The following is a 23,469-nucleotide window of genomic DNA, read 5'->3' as shown; positions in this document are numbered from 1 at the left end:
TAGGAAAGAGTTGAAAGGGAAAGATAGAGAGTACAGTACAGAAAAAATAAAAAGTAACGAAAACATGGATGAAATAAAACATCCTGCTTACAGGAAATTTGGAGTTAAGAACCAATTAAATTTTTAATTTAAGTGTAAGTTAAATTTAGATGACAATGAATTAAAAGCATGATAGTCAGAGTTAGTTTGGGAGAGTGGAGAGTGGCAATAATTTTTCGTTAGATTGTCCTTTCCGTTAGAGAGCCTCGGGATAAACTATATTTAATGTTCTTCCATTCGGAGCTAAGATGTGTAGATTATCGGCATTACCAACTCTTGAACAACCCACGTACAGTTGACCATGGGAGAAACACGGCTTACGGAGGTCGAGCCCTACAACTTTGAGAGATTGTCCTTGTGCCTTATTAATGCTCATCGCGAAACTCAAACGAACAGGGAATTGTAGACGCTTAAACTGAAACTGGAGATCGGAAGGGATTATAGGAATTCTTGAAATTAACACATCTTCGTCTGCAGCATGTCCGGTCATGATGGTGGCTTCTATAATATTTGGCATCAGTTTCTTGATAGAAAGTCTTGTTCCATTGCAAAGTGCAGGCGGATCCAGATTCCTGAGGAGAATTATCGGTGCTCCAACCTTCAAGTCCAATATGTGGGAGGGTACTCCAGGTGGCTCTAATTTGTTGAGAAACTCTGTCGTATAGTTGACAGCCTCGTCAATATTGCATGTCGTGTCTATAGATTTGTAAATATGAAGAGTTCCGGGTAAGTTCTGTAAAAGTTCCTTGTTGATAACACTGACGGCTTCGTTTATTGGGGCAAGAATTGCTCTTTCGCACAGCCATGCGTGATCAGTGAAGTGGTGAATCACATTCGGAAACACAGCCTCTTTCAGTTCTTCTTCAGTAGTCACAATCCTTCCAATGCCTTGCATCGCTACATATCCATCTTCATTTTCTGAAGTAAGGGCTCCATTTCCTAGTTTCAGTAGATTATCTGCAAACTGCTGGGCAGAGGGATCACCGTTGAGATGAACTCGCATGTTAGTCGATAATCCAAGTGTTTGAATGCCATTCCAGATGTAAGAAGATTTTATGCAGGCCTGCATTTCATCTGCCCTCGTTCCACGCGGAATAACTGGTAGCGTCTGTCGAAAATCGCCTGCCAAAACCATTACGACGCCTCCCATTCTGTCATTGTTCTGAGGTCTTTCATGGTGACATCTAATGCTTCGAATGCGGCTTTGTGGGACATGGTACACTCGTCCCAAACGATGAGCTTGCAATCCTGTAGAACCTTTGCCTTTCCTGAATTCCTTGGGATGTTACACGTTGGAGTCTCTGTGCTTGTCAGATTTAAGGGTAACTTGAACGCCGAGTGAGCAGTCCTACCACCTGTCAAGAGTGTAGCAGGAATGCCGGATGAAGCGACAGCCAGGGCAATCTCATTTCTGTGCCGCACCTTTGCCAAAATAAGGTTGATAAGAAACGTCTTCCCGGTTCCGCCTGGAGCATCCAAAAAGAATATACCCCTTTGCCTATCAAAAACTGCTCTAGTAATCTTGTCAAAGGCTTCTTTTTGATCTTGGACCAATTTAGGCTCATTCTCCTGTATATAAGCTGCGAGCACATCCATGTTATAACTTCGTTCTCTAATTACTTCACTGGAAATGGCAGAATCGCTGTTTCTGTTAGGTTGGAGAAGTCCAAAGCTTTTCAGGTTCAATCCTCCTAGAGATATTATCTTGTTCTCAATGTAGATTAGGGCTCTGTTAAAGATGTCATTGTAGTCCAGGTCCATATTCTTCTGCTGGATCCTTGCTTGATGCAGTATGTCTTCAGACAGGTTCTCCCTGTGGTTCATCCATAACTGTTCAGGGCCCGACATGGAGCACGTTTGAAGCATTACAGCAAACAGATTACGCATCATCTTGGGTGATCGAGATGCAGCTGCTTCTTCTAACGCCGTGTTCCAGTGTTCGTCATTCTCCAGAAGTCCTTGAAGTTGGCAGGCCTCTTTGAAAGTGTTGCAGACTCTTCCTTGAACGGTTCTCAAATCCGTGAATCATGTTGGGCCTCTAACTTCATGTAGTAATAGGCGAAGGTGGAAGCATTCGGAGTTGTTGGGATGGACGGTGTAGACACGGCCAAGAGCATCAGTAGACCGGATTCCTGTTTCTTCTGGAACAATTTGTCCTTGTTTACGGCGGTTCCAACTCTTGTTCCTGCTGTTCCATGTGTAGTACTTTGGAATTTGGTTGTAAAGTAAATTGCGAGCAAAGTTATCTTGGGTGCACAGCTTGAAGAAAGATTTGAGCGTTGTTTCCTGGGGTGTCTGGACCCGTTCAGCAGCATTTTCTTCAGTGAAGTACACTCTCTGGCCATTTTCAAGGTGGACGCTTAGATGAACGACTGTGGGATGACGTTCGTGGATTGGAAAGTTGAGTATTCTCCACACTGCTTCATTGCTGCTAATGTATCTTCCCATCTCATATTGATGAATTTCATTCAGTTCATTGGCTCCACTGGTGACATCAAATACAGCCATGTCGGATCCTTTATTGACATACTTGCATACATACTTTATGGACTTGACAGAATTGCAGTACTCAACGTTGATATGTGCGTTAAAAATTTTGGATAGTAGTGGACAGTAAGGAACAATCCAGGCATTGTCCACCGAAACTTCTGATCCTCGTAGATTGATGCTTGCTGTAAAACCTCCATCTGCAGGGCTTCTACGACGATACAGTGGATATCCGTCTTGTCCCGTCTGCGTCTCTTTCAAGAACTGGCGAGGGTATCGCTCTCTTGTCGATTTTTATTTTCCAAACATTTCTTTTTTCGAGGTGGCTGCGGCATATTTCTTCTAAAATCTGAAAAGCAAAAGTTAAGCAACCAACAGAAGAATGATTACAAAAACTGAAGAAAACGCTACAATAAAGAAATCAATTGTTATAATCGAACGTTATTTGAAAATAAATAATAGCAACACGATCAGTGAGTCAAACCACCACGATAATATTAATTAAGAAACAAAAAGTTTAAAAAAAAAAGAAATTAATGTGTCATGAAAACAGCAAACTAAAGCTACAAAAAAGAAATGAATTGTAATTAATCGATTTAATGTATCGTCAAAACAGCAAACTAACGCTAGAATAAAGAAATCAATTGTTACAATCGAACGTTATTTGAAAACAAATAATAATATCAGTGAGTCAAAAAAACCGTGATTAATTAATTATAAATAATTTTTTTAAATTTTTCTAATTCAAAAATCGAAAATCGGGCTTCGAGGTCTGGTGGCCAGCCCCTTTGTGCTTCCGTATAAAAAATTCCAGGTCCCTGCGTGCCATAGATTTGGCTGGAGAGCTCGGTCAGACAGACAGACAGACAGACAGACAGACTTACACTTGCTTTTATTATTATAGATATGTAATGCAAGAAATAGGTTACAAAAAATGTGAAACTGCAAGAAACAGGGGACAACAAATGTCAAAAAACAAAAACGAAATAATAAATTTACATCTTTCGTTGCATCGTCATCACAGTTTTGAAGCACTGAAATAAGTTAGTAAATCGGATTTTTTCTGAACCAACAAAGACATAAATTCAAGTTTGAAACTTAAATTAATCTCAGAAAAACAGTTAAAGTAATCTATATCTTTATCAGTTGAAACCCTACAGGCTGAAGAAAGGATTGAAAAAAATTGCAGAATTTTAGCATCACAAACCTAAACAAATTTTTTAAAAATGCTATTATTTTGAGCAGACAGAGTCCAAAAAACAAAACAGAACATTCAAATATAAGCAGCCCAATGCATTAAAAAATTAAAAATATAAAAATATGCGTAAATATTGAATCCGTATATAGGTAGGGTTAAAAGCTTTAAAAAAATATCTAAATTTTGCTTTCATATGCACATTTGTCTCATGGTAAAAGATGCAATATTCATTTTACATGTTTAGGCAACTCGAACTTAAATTGCTAGCATAAATACATTTACACCCAAAGAATGTCAAAAATATGATACATACTCACCTGCGGTTGTGAATATGGACATAACATCGGTGCAGGAAAGAAGGAATATTTGAAAACATACATTTTCCAAGTGTTCAAGTGAACATTTGTTAAGTGCCCGCAGGTATCAAAATAAAGTCTTATATTTCTGTGTAAAGCTGAATTTTAACAATGCGTGTGAATATATTATTTCCATAGATTGTCGGTAATTACCGTCTCCCACAAAGAAATCTATACTATAATTTCTTGAAAACCAAAAATTTTTCAATTCATAAATAGGCCAGCTCTCCTAATTTTAATCATATAAAGAAAAATCAAAAATTCTTTTAGAAGGAGTAATGCATGACAAAAATTCTTTTAGAGACTTCCGTGGCTTAAAAATAATATATTCGGAGAAGGGTTAAATATTCGCCTTGTGAATTTAAGTAATATCGCATTGACAGTATGCTACAGATTTGTAATATGTCTGGACCAGTTAAAAAGATCATATTCTAAATTACTTTTAAAAGTTTACGTTTGTCAAATATTCATTTTTATCAACATTTTACTACGGCGTTTTATTTCAACTCTACTTTCTTCACAAAACAGCTTTAGTACGCTTTCATATTTATGGGGATTTTTCCCCCTAAAGGGTCTTTCCATTGAACAGGTCTTTTAACACTAGAACGGCGGTCATTTTGACTTCTGAACACTTTTGACCGTTGATTACTTTTGTTTTATTGGAAGAAATCGTTTGGAAATTTTTGACTTTTCCTAAATAGATAACAAATATTTGTAAAACAATTTTCAGCATTCTAGGTTTGTTAGTTTTTGAAATATTGGCCTGCATTCCTAGAACGGCGGACGGGGGTCATTTTGAGCCCTTTAATTTTATCCCTGCTTCTGCTCGAGGCATTGTCAAATAACCAATGAAAAACATTCACTGGTAAGAATTTTTCGATTGCATTCATACTATCTCCCAGAGGAATAAAAACCTGGTTGGTCTCAGTACTTTGTATTGTCTACATAATTTGTTGTTCCTTTGTTTGCAATTATCTATTCATTTGAAGGAAATACTGCAAGGAAATTTTTTCATGCTTACATTTCTTTTTAGAAATAGTTTTTTTTTACAGATGTATTTCCCGTTTGTTAGTTGAGCTTACTTATTGCAGGGGATAACAATTAGGACAGATATTTTCTTGGTAATCCCAAATCAGTATTTCAGTACATATGAATTCTGCCGTCAAGGTCATTATCACCTTTCCTTTACGCTAAGAGAATCATATGCTAAAATATATTTCCTATCGTTTTCTGATAGTCTGATATTTTTCTACTTTTTTCAGCTTTTGCAAAATATGTCTAATATGTGGAAAAGAGGCCTTACGGATGAAGAAATGTTTACAAAATGTTGCAGAAGCTATCTGAAAATTAGTCTGACAGAGGTAAAATTGATAATTTTTCTATAGAAACTGAAGATGAATTCCAGACACAACTATTAGTGAATTCGAGGACAGCGAAGTAGACGAAGAAGACCTCAGTAGAAAAAAACGGGCAAAAACGGATCAGGGTATTTACAAAACTGTTTCTACAGCTCCTGATAACACTATATCGAATGAAATAAATTCTAAAAATTCAATCTGAGGCAGTGTTCCTGCTTATAATGTTCTAAAAAAAACCAGCAGGACCAACATCTTTTGTAAAGAGTCGTGTTTCTGAGGAAAAGTGTCTAGTGCATTCAAGCTTTTTATTGATGATAATATCTTGCTGCATATAAAGAAATTTATTGACTCCGAAGCTTATTGGCAACTTGGAAATTAAGACTGGAAGTTATCTCTGGCTGAGTTAGATGCCTTTGTCGCTATATTGTAATAGGAGTAATAGAAGCAAAGAGCTTAGATTTATATTCCTTGTCGTCCGAAGCGCGGGGAATACCATTTTGCAAAGAAACTATATCAAGAGATAGATTCAAAGAAATAAAAAGATTTTTAAGGTTCGATGATCACCATAAAAATCGTTTCCACAAGATCTACTCGATTACAGACTGATAAATTTGCTCTTGCATCAGAAATGTGGAACAAATTTATTGAAAACTGCAAAACGTGCTACCGGCCAGGGCAAAATATTACAGTCGATGAACAATTTTTCCCATCTAAAGCTAGGTGAAGATTTACACAATGTATGTCTAATAAACCTGACAAATTTGGAATAAAATTTTGGTTATCTGTCGACGTTGATACTAAATACCTCTTGAATGCATTTCCTTATCTAGGAAAAGATGAAACAGCAAATCCTCAATTACGTTTGTCTGAAAATGTCTAAATGAAGGGAGGAATATTAACACGGATAAATATTTTACTAGTATTAAATTAGCAGAAATGTTAAAATCAAAAAATACAACTATGGTCGTCACAGGGAAAAAGAACAGAAAAGAAATTCCTATATCTTTGAAAAATATGCGTAGTAATCTTTATTCATCGACAATAGTGGAATATGATCATATCACACTTACCATCTATCAAGGCAAAAGAAACAAAAGCGTCTTTTTACTGAGCTCATTACGTTTTACTGTAAAAACTGAAGACAGTCTCAAGAATTTGCCCAATTCAATAGCATTTTGCAACGCAACAAAGTATGGTGTGGATATTCATGATCAGATGTGCCGAAAACATTCAGTTAAATCGGCTTCTAGACGATGGCCTGTACATATATTTTTCAATATTTTAGATCACGCAACTTTGAACGCCTGGATAGTTTATAAAAATGTAACAGGACACCATGAACAGGCGAGATTTTCTACCGAAATTAGGAGAGGAGTTAAGAGTGGTACATATGGCTTCAAAACTCCCAAAGAGCCTTCCTGAGTCTTCAGAAAAAACACATGAAACGAAAATGGATATAAAGAGAAAAAAGCGTCAAGTAGAGAGATGCAATGGAAACAAATCTCAAGAATATTGTGCATCTTGTTCCAATGTTGTGTGCGGAAAATGCACTGGAAAATTGTTGAAAATTATTTTTGTATCAACTGCATTAATTCTTAATACATATGTATAATCTCTAATATTTTAAACATTAAATAGAATTGAAACGAAATGCTTTGCATACTCCATTCAGCAAGCAACACATATAATGATATAACTGAAACATCAGAGAACATTTATCATATCTGGATTTAGAGAGTGATTCATCCTCCGAGTAAGTACATAAAAATATTATTATATAAATTGTGTTTTATTTTAGTTAACATTAGTTTTGATTTATGAAACCATTTATTTGGAATCAATTCTTATATCAAATTAATGAGTTGTTGGAGTAATTGTAGTATGATCCAATTGATCGCCATGTACTCGATGCATTTACAGTATTTTAAAAAGTCAATAAATTATCATGTGATATTAAATAAAAATTATTAAATACATATAGAGTACATATTTGTGCCAATGTATGGTATTTAAAATTTTTTTACCGTTGTTATTTCAGTACTTTCATCGAAGGGTTAAAATGATCCCTTACCGCCGTTCCAGTAGGTAAGATTTTCCCGCCGTTTTAGTGTATTTCGAGTTTTTTATATTATAAGTGAGAATAGATAATTTTGGAAACTAATATATTTTGATATGTATCTGTGGTTTCCTTGTTACGATGTGTGTATGGAATACATTTACGGATTTTTTCTCATGTAATTTGTAAAGAATCAGAAATGGCAAAAAATATCAATTTAGGAAATAAATATTTTATTTCTGAACCACCAAATTATTTCAGAAACAGGTTTGTTCAAAGAATAATTGAAATAAATAAGGATCTTAAATAAAATCAGGAAGCTGATTAATTTTGAAAAATTTTTCATAAATATTTCCAGTTTAGAATATTGGCAGGAAAATAGTTAATATAATTAAATATCGTCTGTTTTGCTACGAAATGAATTCTCTCACTTCTATAAAAATATTAATTCTCAGGCAATTGGACTTACATCACTTTTACTTATCCTGTCTTTCCTGACCAGTACGTGCATCCATGCATAACCTAAGTTGAAAACAAGAAAAAATCTCTGGAAGTAGAGTAAAATCACGTCCTAGCCCATTTTATCAGACGCCGGAGTGGTGATAGGACACTGCTGCCATTAGGTAGAGAGGGCGAAGAGCAAAGACTTAGATCGTTAATGGTTGGATATGACACGATCGTTGCCTCCCTAATTATACTTAGGGCGGCAACGAGGACCTCTTTTTCGTCGGAACCTCTGTGTCACTGAGTAGACGCAGAAGTTTTCTTCCTCCATCGTTATCTCGGTCGCAGGAGTGCAGGTGCCAGTCGTTATACAAGGTTTTTCCTTGATGGAAAATCGTTTCCGTGTTGGAAGACTCATTTCTCCTCCTCTTGCTGTCGATTCCAAATGGTGATTCGGTTTAGTGGATTAGATGATATACAGAAGTCGTCGAAGGTGAAAATTACATCAAGGGAATAGCTAATTTCCGGGAAATAATTTTATTTATTAATAAGCGGGTAGAACTGATTTATACAGTTGGGAAAATATAAAACATTTTTCTTAGATATTTCATGAAATATTAATGTAACTGTGCCTACACTGGACATTAATTTATTTTTTCTTAACTGTGAAAATATTTTATTATTTGAAAATGATTTTTTTTAAATTCTACATTATGAATCTCAAGCTCGGAAATATGGTGGGATTATTAATTGCGTGTGAGTTTTCGAAAGCGAATAAAGCAGTAACAAATACAGACAAAAAGTGAGTATCCGCATTCACTTTTTGTATGTATTTGTTACTCCATTTATCGCTGTTCGATTATCACTAATACAGCAAATTTCGGTCTCAAATGACTGCCCTAGCCGGTGTCTTCATTTTGCATTCTTACAGACAGGAGTCGCCTTGAATGTGTGGTATTACTTAGAATTCTATTTTCTGTAGGTGTTTATCGTTGATATTTTCCACTAACCGTTCATCGTACCGTAACACATAATTTAGCGAGTTCAAATGATACAGTAAATATGATAGAATCGATAAGCTATGGAAAATACTGAGAAAGAAATCCTCGGTTAGTCATGCAGCAGCAAAAAAACTGCATAAACTGTCAATAACAGGAACTTAACCTTGGGAATGAAATCCCTTTTGTTACACAAATTAAACCAGTCTTTAAAGCAAAAAGAATACGCTGTAAAAATGGAAGAATATGTAACATTAGAAACTGTAAAACGATGTTAAAAATGGCATTAATCAACGATATCTACAAAATTGTTTGGAACATATCTTAGACTTCAAATCCACATGATTCGCTTAGAAATGTTTTGGGTAGAGTTCATTTAGTCTTTTATATGCCTATAGGAAACGACTAGATTAATGTCGGTAGTTCAATCCTGATTCAAATTACGGGGATTAGACTTGGCATTTGTCTTCTCGTGGTTCTGTTCTTGAGTAATATAAATAAGGACTACTTCACCTTAGAAAATTCCCCCCTCTGAAGGCTAACCCTCTATAATATAACAATGCTGTGTTTCCTTTTTATATATTTCGTTGTTTCTGTGCTTTAAAATAGCTTTCATCATTGTTGTTGTTTTGAGTAACCCACTTGTCCGATAACAGACCAAGCCCGCGGAATTCCTGGTGGCAAGGAGCGATGTTATTGCGTCTATCGACAAGAGCCTTGGGCACCCTACATGTGACAGTATGACTTTGCTTAGTTCGGCCCCCAATTCTAAATGGGTGCAACCTGGGGGGAGACGGGTCCGAAGGTTTTCTACTACCACTAATCTCTTAAGAGGACTTTTTACTCGTTCCATATTTTGAGTACCCCCATGTCCCGCAGACCCTATACCGTACGATGAGTTCCTCCATGCGGTAAAAACATCCATGCCTTCTCCGGGATTCAAACCCTGGTCCTTCGTTACAGCAATCAGCGTCGCTAACCACCATCCTAACTGGGTGGCTCATCATTCAGTAACAAATGAAATGTCGCTTTTAGAAAAAATTACGGTTAATCTCTCCTACCGGTTAATCGGTAGCCTACCGTATTTGTATTCAGCCAGCTAATTTTGTAGCTAGTTTCTGGGGGCTAAATACACAAATAGTTCATCTACGAGAGCAAACTTCATAGGTTGTTAACATCCCGTTGCACATTTTGTTTTTGGATAGAATTATTAGTTATACATCAGCTCATTGTAAAAGTCGCGTAAACAATAGTGACGCGTAAAATAACAAGTAACGCATTTATAAGTTTGAAATCAGAAGTAACCTTAGACAATACGCGAAAACAAAGAATTAATGAGTGAACGTGATTGTTAAGTTTAATATTTACTAGCTGTACCCGCCCGGCGTTGCCCGTGTATTTAGAAAATGCAGATAAGTGAATAGCGCAGGAATAGTAGTGTAGGACATGTAGACTGTCTCTCTCTCTTCCCCCCCCCACACACACAACATTCCCCGTCGATAAAAAGGAACAATATATCCTAACCATGAGCCATCTGTTAAAAAATTAGTTTAAATGAGAACAGACCTCATATTAGCACATGCTAGGAAACCGTAGTCATGTGGTTATAATCATTGGTCTGAAGTATAAAGAAAAGTAAACATAAAAAATTCAAAATCAAAGATAGGAAAGAGTTGAAAGGGAAAGATAGAGAGTACAGTACAGAAAAAATAAAAAGTAACGAAAACATGGATGAAATAAAACATCCTGCTTACAGGAAATTTGGAGTTAAGAACCAATTAAATTTTTAATTTAAGTGTAAGTTAAATTTATATGACAATGAATTAGAAGAGGAGAGTGTTTGTGTATGTTTGTGGAGCTCGGGCTGGGGTCGCAAGGGCCCCTGACCGATTAATGTCTGTTGGTACGGCAGCACCATTCGGATTATTGCTCATGCTCTCAAGAGAGCACTAAACAATAACATCACTATTTAAAGCATGATAGTCAGAGTTAGTTTGGGAGAGTGGAGAGTGGCAATAATTTTCGTTAGATTGTCCTTTTCGTTAGAGAGCCTCGGGATAAACTATATTTAATGTTCTTCCATTCGGAGCTAAGATGTGTAGATTATCGGCATTACCAACTCTTGAACAACCCACGTACAGTTGACCATGGGAGAAACACGGCTTACGGAGGTCGATCCCTACAACTTTGAGAGATTGTCCTTGTGCCTTATTAATGCTCATCGCGAAACTCAAACGAACAGGGAATTTTAGACGCTTAAACTGAAACTGGAGATCGGAAGGGATTATAGGAATTCTTGAAATAAACACATCTTCGCCTGCAGCATGTCCGGTCATGATGGTGGCTTCTATAATATTTGGCATCAGTTTCTTGATAGAAAGTCTTGTTCCATTGCAAAGTGCAGGCGGATCCAGATTCCTGAGGAGAATTATCGGTGCTCCAACCTTCAAGTCCAATATGTGGGAGGGTACTCCAGGTGGCTCTAATTTGTTGAGAAACTCTGTCGTATAGTTGACAGCCTCGTCAATATTGCATGTCGTGTCTATAGATTTGTAAATATGAAGAGTTCCGGGTAAGTTCTGTAAAAGTTCCTTGTTGATAACACTGACGGCTTCGTTTGTTGGGGCAAGAATTGCTCTTTCGCACAGCCATGCGTGATCAGTGAAGTGGTGAATCACATTCGGAAACACAGACTCTTTCAGTTCTTCTTCAGTAGTCACAATCCTTCCAATGCCTTGCATCGCTACATATCCATCTTCATTTTCTGAAGTAAGGGCTCCATTTCCTAGTTTCAGTAGATTATCTGCAAACTGCTGGGCAGAGGGATCACCGTTGAGATGAACTCGCATGTTAGTCGATAATCCAAGTGTTTGAATGCCATTCCAGATGTAAGAAGATTTTATGCAGGCCTGCATTTCATCTGCCCTCGTTCCACGCGGAATAACTGGTAGCGTCTGTCGAAAATCGCCTGCCAAAACCATTACGACGCCTCCCATTCTGTCATTGTTCCGTCTGAGGTCTTTCATGGTGACATCTAATGCTTCGAATGCGGCTTTGTGGGACATGATACACTCGTCCCAAACGATGAGCTTGCAATCCTGTAGAACCTTTGCCTTTCCTGAATTCCTTGGGATGTTACACATTGGAGTCTCTGTGCTTGTCAGATTTAAGGGTAACTTGAACGCCGAGTGAGCAGTCCTACCACCTGTCAAGAGTGTAGCAGCAATGCCGGATGAAGCGACAGCCAGGGCAATCTCATTTCTGTGCCGCACCTTTGCCAAAATAAGGTTGATAAGAAACGTCTTCCCGGTTCCGCCTGGAGCATCCAAAAAGAATATACCCCTTTGCCTATCAAAAACTGCTCTAGTAATCTTGTCAAAGGCTTCTTTTTGATCTTGGACCAATTTAGGCTCATTCTCCTGTATATAAGCTGCGAGCACATCCATGTTATACTTTCGTTCTCTAATTACTTCACTGGAAATGGCAGAATCGCTGTTTCTGTTAGGTTGGGGAAGTCCAAAGCTTTTCAGGTTCAATCCTCCTAGAGATATTATCTTGTTCTCAATGTAGATTAGGGCTCTGTTAAAGATGTCGTCATTGTAGTCCAGGTCCATATTCTGCTGCTGGATCCTTGCTTGATGCAGTATGTCTTCAGACAGGTTCTCCCTGTGGTTCATCCATAACTGTTCAGGGCCCGACATGGAGCACGTTTGAAGCATTACAGCAAACAGATTACGCATCATCTTGGGTGATCGAGATGCAGCTGCTTCTTCTAACGCCGTGTTCCAGTGTTCGTCATTCTCCAGAAGTCCTTGAAGTTGGCAGGCCTCTTTGAAAGTGTTGCAGACTCTTCCTTGAACGGTTCTCAAATCCGTGAATGATGTTGGGCCTCTAACTTCATGTAGTAATAGGCGAAGGTGGAAGCATTCGGAGTTGTTGGGATGGACGGTGTAGACACGGCCAAGAGCATCAGTAGACCGGATTCCTGTTTCTTCTGGAACAATTTGTCCTTGTTTACGGCGGTTCCAACTCTTGTTCCTGCTGTTCCATGTGTAGTACTTTGGAATTTGGTTGTAAAGTAAATTGCGAGCAAAGTTATCTTGGGTGCACAGCTTGAAGAAAGATGTGAGCGTTGTTTCCTGGGGTGCCTGGACCCGTTCAGCAGCATTTTCTTCAGTGAAGTACACTCTCTGGCCATTTTCAAGGTGGACGCTTAGATGAACGACTGTGGGATGACGTTCGTGGATTGGAAAGTTGAGTATTCTCCACACTGCTTCATTGCTGCTAATGTATCTTCCCATCTCATATTGATGAATTTCATTCAGTTCATTGGCTCCACTGGTGACATCAAATACAGCCATGTCGGATCCTTTATTGACATACTTGCATACATACTTTATGAACTTGACAGAATTGCAGTACTCAACGTTGATATGTGCGTTAAAAATTTTGGATAGTAGTGGACAGTAAGGAACAATCCAGGCATTGTCCACCGAAACTTCTGATCCTCGTAGATTGATGCTTGCTGTAAAACCTCCATCTGCAGGGCTTCTACGACGATACAGTGGATATCCGTCTTGTCCCGTCTGCGTCTCTTTCAAGAACTGGCGAGGGTATCGCTCTCTTGTCGATTTTTATTTTCCAAACATTTCTTTTTTCGAGGTGGCTGCGGCATATTTCTTCTAAAATCTGAAAAGCAAAAGTTAAGCAACCAACAGAAGAATGATTACAAAAACTGAAGAAAACGCTACAGTAAAGAAATCAATTGTTATAATCGAACGTTATTTGAAAATAAATAATAGCAACACGATCAGTGAGTCAAAAAACCACGATAATATTAATTAAGAAACAAAAAGTTTAAAAAAAAAAGAAATTAATGTGTCATGAAAACAGCAAACTAAAGCTACAAAAAAGAAATGAATTGTAATTAATCGATTTAATGTATCGTCAAAACAGCAAACTAACGCTAGAATAAAGAAATCAATTGTTACAATCGAACGTTATTTGAAAACAAATAATAATATCAGTGAGTCAAAAAAACCGTGATTAATTAATTATAAATAATTTTTTTAAAATTTTTCTAATTCAAAAATCGAAAATCGGGCTTCGAGGTCTGGTGGCCAGCCCCTTTGTGCTTCCGTATAAAAAATTCCAGGTCCCTGCGTGCCATAGATTTGGCTGGAGAGGTCGGTCAGACAGACAGACAGACAGACAGACAGACTTACACTTGCTTTTATTATTATAGATAATGTTTGCCGAAACTTGATGGATGCAGAAATTTTAACATTTACGCTCTTATTAACATGAAGAGGCAAGTGCTGTTTTATTTATTTTCATAAAAGTTTCGATTTCAGATTCCATTTCTGTTTTAAAGCATTTTATAAGAGTTTCTTCAATCCCATAAAAAGAGGAATCTATACAGAATTTAAAATATGAAAAATTTCAGTCCTTACCTAAAAAATGAGTTGTATTAAACTTATTACCTCATGAATTTTTAGAAAATGTATTGTTTTTGCAGTTTAATGATGGAGTACTTCCACAGAAGATTACAACTAATTTGAAAATAGAAATCTAACTTTCACAAGTTTCATTCAAAAATTTTATTTACTTTAATTTTTAATTTTTCAAGTATTTTAAGCATTTTAATTAAATAATTAAATCTACTAATTTTATCACTGTTTTTACACCATCCATAATTTCCCTTTTTTTGCAAGTGACATCTTCACATCTACTTTGCATTTTGTTAAACTAAATACCTTACTACTCAGCTAGATTCAAACTAGATCCAGGTATCTCCACAGTGCAGGGCATAAATTGAATTTGGTTTTCAGTTTTCTTTTTGTACTTAATCATTTTGTAGGCAGTCCTACAGTAATAAGGAAAACGAAGTATGCAAGCAGTGAGATATTCTGAAACTTAAAATAATTTAAATTTATAATTAAAAAAATATATACACTTAAACTACTTAATTATTATAATTTAGAAATTATGTTATTTTTTCAGTTCAGCGATAGGGCACTTCCGTTCAAGATCAAAAACGTTCATACTGATCAAGAAGAATCCGTATTTTCGAATATTAGTAAAACATTTTGCATCTTTGTCTTAATTCAACTAGTGTCTCCGAGATAAACGAGGTCCTGTACCTAAAATGATCACCACTGGTGCAGGGTTAATCACAATTGTTGAGATTTCAGATTCCTGTTCGTTGTCATGCATTATCATGTATATTCCTGGAGCCATAAGACAAAGGAAGAATCCAAGCAGACAGATAATCTGAAACATAAAATAATATCAGCCGCATTTTAAAAAAAAATAAATAAATAAATGCCCTTAACGTACTTGCTCATAATGATTTAGAAATTGTAAAATTTTTGCAGTTAGATTACTATATTGATATTCCAATAGCTTCCATAAAAGGTTTAAATCCATTAATTAGATTTACTGCAAAATAAATGTACGTCAAAGTCTAAATAATAACAAAATATTATGTACTTATTTGAATCGTCAGAATTTAAATTGTTTTATCAATAACACCCTTTTACATGCTACTTGAAACATCTGTATCAATAATTTAAAAAAAACTTCGCATTTTTACTTTTCTGAATGTATTCGGATTTCGATATATATATATTATAAGCTATTTCCTCCATTCTTCCAGCATGCTATCGTTGTGTAACGGTAGCACACATGGCGCTTATTCGAGAGCTCCATGTTCAATTCCGGGTGAGGGCATGCACATTTTTCATGTACTCATGTAGTTTGGGCACCACTGTAGAGACATTAGGTATTTTTTTGGAATCAGGCAAGATGAAATTTAGCAAACGCCTTCGCCGGGAATCGAACCACGTACCTCTGGAATACCAGCCCAGCGTGCAGAACCACTACACCACGATGGCACGCTGGGTAGGCGGGAGAAATACCGTATATCCTTGATATTGTAAATGAAAACGAGTTTTCTATTAGCTGCTTTTCTCTTTTTGAAATTTGTTATATCTATAGAAAAGTATATCAAATGTTAAAAATTATGTTTATTGATATTAATTTTCTCCAGCCTGCATATTCTGATCGTATTTCAATTTCTTTGTTTCTCACATTTCTGTTGCCTTAGAAAGATCCTTTATCGTGTTTAGGTATACATATACATACGGGATTATTAACCTGCAATAAGAAATACTAATTGTAGAATTCGAAACTCAAAATTACTAAACTAAGCAGAAAACAAGGTAAAACACAGCCTTTCATGGTGAAAGCTAAATTGTAGAACTTCCCAGCTCCCGTTAAAACCAGTCTAAAATTGTACGGTTCCCATAACATATAAATGATAATTGATCCAAAACATTATCGCATTAAAATATTATGACTACAAAACATTTTATGAACAAATTAAATAGATTACTTGTTTGTTGACAGTGTTTATTAAAAAGGATATATTTCACACATTATTTTGATTTAAGTCCCCTATTTTTGTTAATATCATTTAATTTTGCGTGATTTGAGCGTACTTCTATTTTATTCAGATTTATAAAACGTTTTCCTCAAATGCTGAAGACTTAGCTAGTCAAGCATTCGCCGGGAAAGACTGATTCCATCCTCACTTAGCAATCTTGTCCTTAAATCCGTTGCTCAGGGGGCACTGTAGAAGCTGCCGATTTTAAGAGCGCGAAAAATGTGAAAGTCCGGATCTAGGACTTTTCGCCGTCGCCATTTCACCGCTGCTGTTCAGCCGTCGGGTCGTTTCGCAATCCGGCCGTTTCGCCGTTGGGACGTTTCGCCGACAAGAGATACTTTTCTTTACATGATTGTACTATATCTTGTCATATTTTGCTCGCATTAAACTTATTTAGTATAATAACTCTGTTAACCTTTTGTATACGTAATAAAGGTTGCTTATAATATATATAGTTATTTACAAATATGAGATATAAATAAATTGTAAATAAACCTCTGATGTAACAGAAGGTATATTATCGATTTTAAAATTATGCAGGTGCAATTTTTACAAGATTCGTCCAAATTTTTTCAAATTTTAATCGGCTAGTTTACTATTATATACATACAATACACCTAATTATCACATTGAGAAAACCCTTCTAAATAAATTGTTTTTCGAGAAAGACGTCCTTATTTCTAGGTAATATTTAGTAATTTTAGAAGATGTGTTTAATTGCAAAAGTTTTTTTTTTCTTCTAAAATTTAAGAGAGACAGAAGTATGCAATAGGAAAACAAAATTCTTAAATTAAATAAACTTTATAATATGGCAAGATGTAATATAGGCATATAAAGAAAAATATCTCTTAAATATACAATAGGTAAACAGAATTATTAAACTAAAGCTATACGGCAATATATAATAGTCATGTAAAAAAATATGTATTGACTGCGAAACGTCCCGACAACGAAACGGCCAAGGTAAATAATCCCACTGCCTGACAGTCCATTTTCGGTTTTGATGGAAACAACTTACAGCCTCTTAACCCGCTTCCTGTAGCTACATGTTTTTTGACAAAATTTTCGGCGCACCGGTATTTCTATTGCCGTCTGACGCATAGACATTATACACTTACAAGCATATAAAACATATTTGGGAGGAGACAATTCCTGCTAACAACTGATACCAGCCTAAAGAATCCACTCTTCGTCATCTGCCACATATATTTGTTTTGTCGCTCATCCCATATATTGGTTAGTAGCGCTAACTGCAGTACCGATGCGCCGGGTTTAAAATCCAGAAGGTATAGATATTTATAAGCATATAGTGTTAGTGGTGGGAAAAGACGGATTGGAGAACCTCTGATCGCTGCATTCGCCGGTGTATTCTGCCTCAACACTGAAGCCGAAATTTAAGTTTACATTATACCTCATTTTAATCAGCACCCTGATATGATTTGAACTATTTTTTTTTTTTGTGAAGCTTAAAATTTTATAACATCTTATGCATCCAAATTATAAATACTAGAAAAATATTTCTAATTAATATTTAATAATACTGAACCAAGCAGCATTCGTATCTAGTAATGCTCTTGGTGGATTTGACACATTACAGTTTTACCCAAAGACATAGGGTGATGACGAGATATTACATAAATTATTTGTCAAGTGAAATACTATTTCAACTAAACTTTATTTTCGAGACGTATATTTTAAATTTAATACAGCCACACATTTAATAAGATATTATTATAATTAATTTACTGTTTATTAATTTCAAGTTATAAAGACCTAATTAAATAATTTAACAAAGTCCAAGCAATGTATTTTATAAAATTAGTCATTTATACTCCGCTTTGAGAACAAGTTTTTTTACAATATATAATCATATCTTAAGACTCTCAAGTACATTTATCAGAAAAGTGCATTTTTTTAAAATTAACTTATTTCAACCTCCATTTAAATCTAAATTTTAAAGCTTAAATGAATGCATTTTATAATTAAAGGAGGACATACAATATATTGATATGAAAGCAAATGTTACCTTATAATTCCTCATCATGTTCTCTTTTAGCCGTTTGCCAGAAACTTCGAAAGTAAACTGCGATATTGTCTAACAGTATGAGGCTTAAACATTGATAAAACAAGGTAGCAGCAGCTGAATCTATAACTAAGTTCCATTTCAACTACATTTAAGCTTTTCTATAAACAAAAAAGCGTGTCATATGTAATAACGTAATAACAATAATATGTGTCATCTATTTGCTTTGTTTCAATTTCTACTTTAATTGGTTTCAAGATTTTTCTTTCTTGCATTTCACTCTCTGTCAGTAAATATTACAAGTAAATTCAAAGTGGTTCAAGAAATTTCCCGGAGCAAATGGTTTTTCTATTTTTTATTACAAATCCATAATTTCCATTATTGCAGGTGTGGTGTTTCAGTTACTCAAATGAATGCCTTTGGTCTCACATGAATGCCTGTGGAGCAAGCTACATGAATCAAAACTCAAAATGTTCAAAAGATCCTTTAGATCCTTTTTTTAACAGTAACTATTTATGCATTTCGGAGAAATAGTTTCTTTTCATTTACACGTATATGACTTTCTTGTTGGGGGAGGTTAAGTTCTTTGAATATGAAAAACCTCGCCATGGATATCTACCTAAGGAAAAGATGCCTTTGTGAAAACGTTCTAAAGGAAAGTAATTCGTTTTACAGAAAGAAAAACCATGAAAACCAAACATACATCAAACCTGTTTGCCTGAGCTTTTACCTGAGTGCGAGCATTATACTTGTAAGAGACGAGTGTTTGCCTCTTTTCTGTTTGATGCAAATTAGAAATGATGCATATGGTTATCTTATTAAACATTTTAATGGGTGTCAAAATATCATTGTTATTATTGAAAGCGAAATTTGATCATTTCTTCATGATCCAGTTATGAAACAAAAATCAGCAGGACGGAGATATCAGAGAAAATAATGGCACTTTCTTCTGGGATCGAAAGTTAGAAATTTTTATAGATTTTCTGGAAAGAGGAGTCATCATCTAAAAAGAAAAATTTTGCGCGTCACCGCACAAGTTTAACTGCATTTAACTGTGCATTATGTATTATGACATCAGTTTCTCAGTGTTAATATACTAAACTGCACCACTGAAGGGTCAGATTCTCATAGTAAACCATGGTGCAAAAAGATGCTTATAACAGGAAACTTATGGCGTACTTCAGGAAATGTAGAGACAACCAACATTTAGAGTTTTACCAACGTTTACTCAAGATCAGGGTAAATATTGTAAAAGCCAGAGTGCAAAAATTGGGAATTCAGTTGAATGATATGTTGATGTGCCTGAAGATGTATTTTTACATTACATGAATTTGTTTTATCTATTTTTGAAACATTTTACGTGGATCGTGTTCGTGACGTTACATAGGATTGTGTTCCTTTTTATTTGTATTTGCATAATGTTCTCAAAACTAATTTCGAAAATTATTTATAAAATATATGCACTTCACAGTCTTAATCAGCGGTTTAACTGAAAAGCACACTATTATTATTTACTTAAAGCTTATCAACGTGTCTATATCTTTATTTTAAGGCATTTAAGGTCTATTAATTTTATTAAAATTAAATATAAAATAAGAAGTAAATTAAGATATGCATTTCATTCACTGACCTTTTGTGTCTTACAGAAATAGGGTTTCCCGATGAGGCTTTGCAATAACGAAAATGGATTTGTTATAACCTTGTACTGTTATTAAGTATAAGTATTTAGTGGTGAAATGTGTATCAAATCTAGGAAGCCAACAATTGTTTCTGAAATAAAATTAAATTTTAAAATAAATGAAATTATAATATTTGGTAATGATTATGTATTTTCTCAACATCTAAAATAATACCAAAATATTTAACAGGATCTTCAGCATCGCAGAAGCAATTGGTATTTATTTTTCTCACTGTAATTCATTTAAGTAATTTTTTGGTGAGACGTAATACTGTAAGAATATTCAGTTTTGTAATTGAGCTTCTTTGAGTAAAGTTATATTTGTTTCTAAAAACATGTTTATTATAATTGCGTTTGAAAGTTTAGAAGATTCATTGTCTAGGAGTGTGAAAATACATGTTAGGTCTGTGGAGTCTTCTAATGTGTTTTGGAAGCATAAAGTGGAGACTCTACTGAAAGACGGAGTAATAAGTTTTCGCTATTGCAGTTTAGCAACCACTTGTAGCTAAGTGACGTGTACAGAAAATAGTATGTGCAATCAAAGTAAATTAAAGTTAGCTGCACGGCTAGGCTCCTACATTATCTAAACCGCTTAATCGCCTACACACAGTAAAGTCGAGCCTAGACTATCAATATAGCAGCAGGTACACATGATCCAGCTATCAATATAGCAGCAGGTACACAGGATCCTGCTATCAATATAGCAGCAGGTACACAGGACAAATACTGCTAAATACTTCGGTGTTACGCACAACTGTTCGTTTATCTGGTCAATGTATGATCACCAGCAAAGCAACAGTAGTTACAATATAATATAGCTTTCTGTTTTCTTGAAAAGTCATGTCTCTGTATTGCAGGGGAAACGTATATTTTGGCATCTGTTAATAGACCAATAGTTACCGAAATATCTTTGAACTACGTGAATTACATTCTTATTTGAAGACTGAATACAAAGCTAACTACTTCAGCAAAGTGATTAGGAAATTATATGGCAAAGCTTCAGCCAACAATCCAGCAAAATTTTGAACCTTCTTGCATATGAAATATTGGATGACGACAGATCTATTCGACTTTTTGCTGCACGTATCCTTAATTTCTTAGAATAGTAATTCAGTTTTAAGTAATTTAATTCGAATTTGTAGTGCCTGTAGCCTGAGACGATTTCACATCCTTTCTTAATACAGTCAAGTAAGTATCGGGAATTTGTGTCACAGATTTCTTCAAAAAATTTACATCACCAACTTAGAATTCACGACAATGTTTTTCTTGAATTGTATTTGCCATCATGTATTTCTTCCAAAGCATTTCGCTACTTCATAAATTTTAAATATTCTACAGCTCTTAATATGGCTTGCACCATTTCCTCCGACAGATGTGACTCCTGTTTACCAAGAACCACTTTACCCTTCACAGGGAACTTTCCGGTTCACATGGCTAAGTGCACCTGCAGAAGCAAAGTGCCTCTTTCTCCTTCTTCTTCAGTTTCATCTAAATGGAAAGTGCAATTTTCAGTCTTTCAGGCTGTGAGATATTTAAGGGTTTAAGTCAGGGATCTGGTAAAAGTGAGAAATTAGATTTCGCTGGATATCAGAAAAAAAAAAAAAAACGATAGAAATATGGAAGTTGTTGTTGTTCAGCTGTTATTTAACTGCAAGGGATTGCTGAATTGTGTCCTTGCTCTGCAAGTGATCTTGGCGATAGTCAGTCGATATTTATAGCATATTAATGAAGAATTGTTTATATCCGCGTTCTGCAAAAGCCATTTTAAGTTATTTACTGGGTTGCCTTTTGTAATAAGTTGTTAATGTACTTCCTGTGTATATGCGCCGATCCTTCAGAGAGCTATCTTCGTACCCCTAGCTTGCAACAATATAGAACATGTGCTAAATACAGTACTGTTTTAAAGGATTTCTGAGACGTACATTTTAGATTTTACTCATTTAGCAAAATATTGTCGTCAGTATCATACGGTTTTTAACAAAACACACGCACACAGATTTTCTATCTGTAAAACTGTTCCTTTTATAATCTGATTTCAAAATTAAGACATGATAACACGCCAAATAAATACTAATTCAGAAGTCAAACAACAAAAATCAGCGTTATATTTCAAGATTTTTCACAGGACTAGTTTCGATGGTTTTACCGAACCACCATCCTCAGCTGCAAAACCGCAATTTAACGATGTTTTTGCGTGATATCTGTACGTAAGGACAGAATAAAATACTCTTTTCCTTCAAAAAAATTATAAAACTGCTTTAAAATTAATTCTGAAGACAATTTTTCGTGGCTTCTGTACGAACGTATGTACGTACGTGCGCACGTATCTCGCATAACTTAAAAACGAATAGCTTCAGAACGTTGAAATTTCGTATATAAGACAGCTATAACATGTAGATGTGCACCTCGTATTTTGGTTGCAATCGGAAGCACCAAACGTATATAAATATATTTATATATATATCCACTCTATTACCCGGCTCAGAGATCTCAGTTTCTTTACTCTTATATGTTTGTAAATTGTACATTTTTTGCTTTAAAAATGATTGAATTATGTTGTTTTTATCTTTCGGTTAAGGATTTTATGCCTTTAGTAAATCTGTGTGCAATATTTTTAGAATTATCAGCAATTTTAAAGTTCTTTAATTGCCGCTAAGCCTGTTTTTAATGGCGGTCATTGATGTTTACATTTGAAACAGGAGACTAGTGGATTTGTTGCCAATCTAGAGAAATTTAGCTTAGCAACGACAAAGATAACGCATTCATTTATTACTGCCAATTAAAGCATGCTTAATTCTTTCTGGAATTTTTTCGAGGAAATAAGCGTTTTAAATTTACTTCGTAATTATTTAATATAGATATTTTGAGTTTTTATGTATTTTTGCCTTCTCGCGAAGTGAGAACTGAATTAATTAAATGAGAAATACTCAATCGTCTGTGAAAAACTGTTTCTTTTTTTTTTGTTTTCTTAATTTCTTTCATACATAGATCTAGCTTTATTATAGTACTAGCTGTACCCGCCTAGCGTTGCCCGTGCATTTAGAAAATGCAGATAAGTGAATAGCGCAGGAATAGTAGTGTAGGACATGTAGACTGTCTCTCTCTCTTCCCCCCCCCACACACAACATTCCCCGTCGATAAAAAGGAACAATATATCCTAACCATGAGCCATCTGTTAAAAAATTAGTTTAAATGAGAACAGACCTCATATTAGCACATGCTAGGAAACCGTAGTCATGTGGTTATAATCATTGGTCTGAAGTATAAAGAATAGTAAACATAAAAAATTCAAAATCAAAGATAGGAAAGAGTTGAAAGGGAAAGATAGAGAGTACAGTACAGAAAAAATAAAAAGTAACGAAAACATGGATGAAATAAAACATCC

The 23,469-nt window shown here is 35.3% G+C and overlaps 1 protein-coding gene across 1 annotated transcript; it reads right to left on the bottom strand.

Moving 5' to 3' along the window:
- Positions 1 to 235: 235 nt before the first annotated feature.
- Positions 236 to 1,174, bottom strand: LOC118203810 (ATP-dependent DNA helicase PIF1-like). The gene has a single exon (XM_035376103.2). The coding sequence runs from the start codon at positions 1,172 to 1,174 to the stop codon at positions 236 to 238; it is 939 nt and encodes a 312-aa protein (XP_035231994.2).
- Positions 1,175 to 23,469: the final 22,295 nt, after the last annotated feature.

This window comes from Stegodyphus dumicola, chromosome 4 (genome assembly GCF_044657685.1).
Source record: "Stegodyphus dumicola isolate Sdum_Otavi_A_Nest chromosome 4, ASM4465768v1".
Lineage (NCBI taxonomy): Eukaryota > Metazoa > Arthropoda > Arachnida > Araneae > Eresidae > Stegodyphus > Stegodyphus dumicola.
This window is presented reverse-complemented; position numbering and strand designations above follow the sequence as displayed.